Here is a 3,547-nt window from a genome sequence, read left to right on the forward strand (position 1 = left end):
AAATTAATTCAAAATTCAAAAAATACTGCTGATCCACCTTGTTTGCTTTTGTCGCTCTCCTTTAAATGGTATGGTTAGAAAGCTGTGCAGAGAGACGTTGGAGTCTCTCTGCCCGGGTTATGATGCTTTGAACTTTCTCCTTCTCTCTCTGCTTTTAATTATATCTTAATAAGGATRATTCTAAATATATAATTAATAATCAGCTTGTTATATATACTTATAACTAAAGATAGTTATAAATATGTAATTATCTTTATATTTTGCAGGACATCTGTCGGTGCCAGCGACATGGACTCCAACGTGGCCCAGTAAGTTGGAAACACACTCACACAAAGAGAACAGGAGAAACTTTAGAAGGCGTAATGTCTCCCACTACGTCCCACCACTCAGGGTCCAGAGGATGCAGAAGAAGACCAGCACCATGTCTCTTACCATTTCTTCCTCCTCCTCCTCCTCCCGGGAGCGCTCCTCTTCCTCCTCCTCCACGTTGCCCGCTCAGAGACACTCAAGCCTGGTGCATCCGTTGTGTGTCAGCCCTCAGAGGGTAATTACATCAACCTAAAATGAATCATTTGTCCTCGTTCAGCTGATGCGTTATGGAAATGTGTCATTTAAATTGGAAAATGTAACCTTTTATTGCCTGCTATATTTGCGGGCGCAACAATCCTTCATGGAAATAGATAATTATGGAAAACAGTGTTTGGTTCAGACCTGAGCCGGTTCACAAGTATGCAGAAGGTACAGTAGCAATGAACAGAACCCWGTGTGTTTTCTGTGTRCAGACGCAGAGTCCTGTCTACAATCAGCAGTACTCGGGGAAAGGAGTGGCTCCAACATTTGTTAAGGTAACATAGACCTCTATTGCGTGTCCTTAAAGGGACAGGGTCATGTAAAATTGACTATTTTGAGCTTTGCATCGTGTTATATTATTCCCTCATCAAAAACATACCTGGACTATTGCTTTGACTCTTTCACGCATTTTTGAGAATCCTTTAATCTCTCGTGGAAACCATTCAGCTGTGCAAAACGCCTGGGTGGACTCAGCTCCTTCAGACTAGCCTTCAGCAATTAGCAAACACATGATGGAACTGCGGATCTGCTGAGTTCATTATAGAAGCTACTTGTCATGGAAATGCTGATAAAATCTTGTTAAAGGGTTAATAGTGCAGCCATGTTATGATGACTTTCTGAAGGTGAAGTTTTAGGAAGAGGAGGTGTTTCTTAAAGAGACAGAGGCCTGATTTCAAGGTGTTAAATTGTATATATATACAGCATTTTTATAACAACTAAAGTTAAAATAGTTACTTGATTATGCTATAAAATGGCACTATGTGTCTGGACAACACATAAACCAGGGGTGTCCAAAGCGCAGCTTGGGGGCTGTTTGTGGCCCTTGGACTGATGAAGACTTTTTACWTGTCATCAGAGTAAAATTACTACCAACAATTTTTCTTACAATAGAAAAAAGTTAAGTATGTTACAAAGTACTTGTTTGTGTTTTTTCTTTTTGTATCATCAAGCTTTTATTCAAAGACTTTTATTGAAAAGTTGACTTTATCTAATGAGTTCATCATGGCTTCATAGCCAGTGTTCTGAAAGAAAGTGACCCAAATCTTGCTATTATGTTGAGAAATACATTTGTTCAATTGAGCCTAAAAGAATTTGAAAACTAGGTGTTCTTTTTTTAAGTAGAAGAAACAAACAAACAAACAGATTTTGCCCCAAGTGACAAAACGTTAGGACACCCCGGCCTTAAACAAAGTACAAATATCAGAACTAGTTGTGTATAAGTCTCTTCTGGCATCAGGCTCATCTTTTCCCTTGTTCTTGTCTTCCTCCTTTGAACCCTCATCNCCTGGGTGGACTCAGCTCCTTCAGACTAGCCTTCAGCAATTAGCAAACACATGATGGAACTGCGGATCTGCTGAGTTCATTATAGAAGCTACTTGTCATGGAAATGCTGATAAAATCTTGTTAAAGGGTTAATAGTGCAGCCATGTTATGATGACTTTCTGAAGGTGAAGTTTTAGGAAGAGGAGGTGTTTCTTAAAGAGACAGAGGCCTGATTTCAAGGTGTTAAATTGTATATATATACAGCATTTTTATAACAACTAAAGTTAAAATAGTTACTTGATTATGCTATAAAATGGCACTATGTGTCTGGACAACACATAAACCAGGGGTGTCCAAAGCGCAGCTTGGGGGCTGTTTGTGGCCCTTGGACTGATGAAGACTTTTTACATGTCATCAGAGTAAAATTACTACCAACAATTTTTCTTACAATAGAAAAAAGTTAAGTATGTTACAAAGTACTTGTTTGTGTTTTTTCTTTTTGTATCATCAAGCTTTTATTCAAAGACTTTTATTGAAAAGTTGACTTTATCTAATGAGTTCATCATGGCTACATAGCCAGTGTTCTGAAAGAAAGTGACCCAAATCTTGCTATTATGTTGAGAAATACATTTGTTCAATTGAGCCTAAAAGAATTTGAAAACTAGGTGTTCTTTTTTTAAGTAGAAGAAACAAACAAACAAACAGATTTTGCCCCAAGTGACAAAACGTTAGGACACCCCGGCCTTAAACAAAGTACAAATATCAGAACTAGTTGTGTATAAGTCTCTTCTGGCATCAGGCTCATCTTTTCCCTTGTTCTTGTCTTCCTCCTTTGAACCCTCATCATCATGCTCATCTACCCCAGTGCCTCCATGACATGTCCACAGTGAAAGGTCAGCTGGTGGTCCTGGAGTGCCGGCTGAGGGGGACCCCTCCACTGCAGGTCATGTGGTACAGAGAAGACGAACAAATACAGGACTCTGACGACTTTAGGATATTGCGCAAGAGTAAGTGTGAGATGGAGTCATACGATGTGACAAAGTTTGCATCAGAGTGAGSAACAGCAGAGTCCATACTGATATTTAAGGCATATGGCTTGACGTTTCAGCCATGTTGACACCCACCATAGCGCTTTAGCATTAGCTTYATTGGCGTTGAAGTCAGCATGATAAGTTTGTGTTAAGTTTAGCTGAAAACTTAACACAAGATCTTAATCAAATTTGTTATTGAACACATACATGTAATGTTTCTCTTCAGGAGGTGATTCTTTTGAGCAGACTCTKCCCTCATGGTTTTAGTTTTATAGTTGTTGAATGTTGCAAACTCTGTTGCTTTAACTTTATTCAACTGAAAGTTTGCGAGATAGTCAACTTTCAGTTGGCTAAGGGTTAATTTAGCCAACTGAATTACTCTTTAATTTAGAAGCTAGGCTAAATATGCTAATWAATTTTGATTAGCTTTGCACAGAAGCTAAGCACAGTGAATGATTTCAAAGTTAGCTCTGCTATTAGCCGTGTTAACAAAAGTGTTCCCACTGCCGACATAATAATACTGACTGTAGAAATGACAATGTTTACAAGAGTAGCCTTTTGTGTTGTGGTGAATCCAAAAAGATCTACACACATATGCAGTCSTGTTCAAAAATTTGTAGCATAAATAATATCCCTTTTAAACATTATCCTGTGGTGGCACAGGGGCGGTGCAGGGGCAAAGC

General features: G+C 38.8%; 1 protein-coding gene across 1 annotated transcript in view; it reads left to right on the forward strand.

Moving 5' to 3' along the window:
* The window catches only part of LOC108166616 (palladin-like), a 19,460-nt gene that overhangs the window by 6,478 nt on the left and 9,435 nt on the right, over positions 1 to 3,547 (forward strand). Inside the window, exons 2-5 of the mRNA XM_017307006.1 lie at positions 267 to 308; positions 391 to 544; positions 783 to 845; positions 2,699 to 2,886. Of these exons, the coding sequence (XP_017162495.1) occupies positions 289 to 308; positions 391 to 544; positions 783 to 845; positions 2,699 to 2,886 (425 nt within the window). The 5' untranslated portion in view covers positions 267 to 288. The remainder of the gene's footprint in view (positions 1 to 266; positions 309 to 390; positions 545 to 782; positions 846 to 2,698; positions 2,887 to 3,547) is intronic.

This window comes from Poecilia reticulata, linkage group LG10 (genome assembly GCF_000633615.1).
Source record: "Poecilia reticulata strain Guanapo linkage group LG10, Guppy_female_1.0+MT, whole genome shotgun sequence".
Classification (NCBI taxonomy): Eukaryota; Metazoa; Chordata; class Actinopteri; order Cyprinodontiformes; family Poeciliidae; genus Poecilia; species Poecilia reticulata.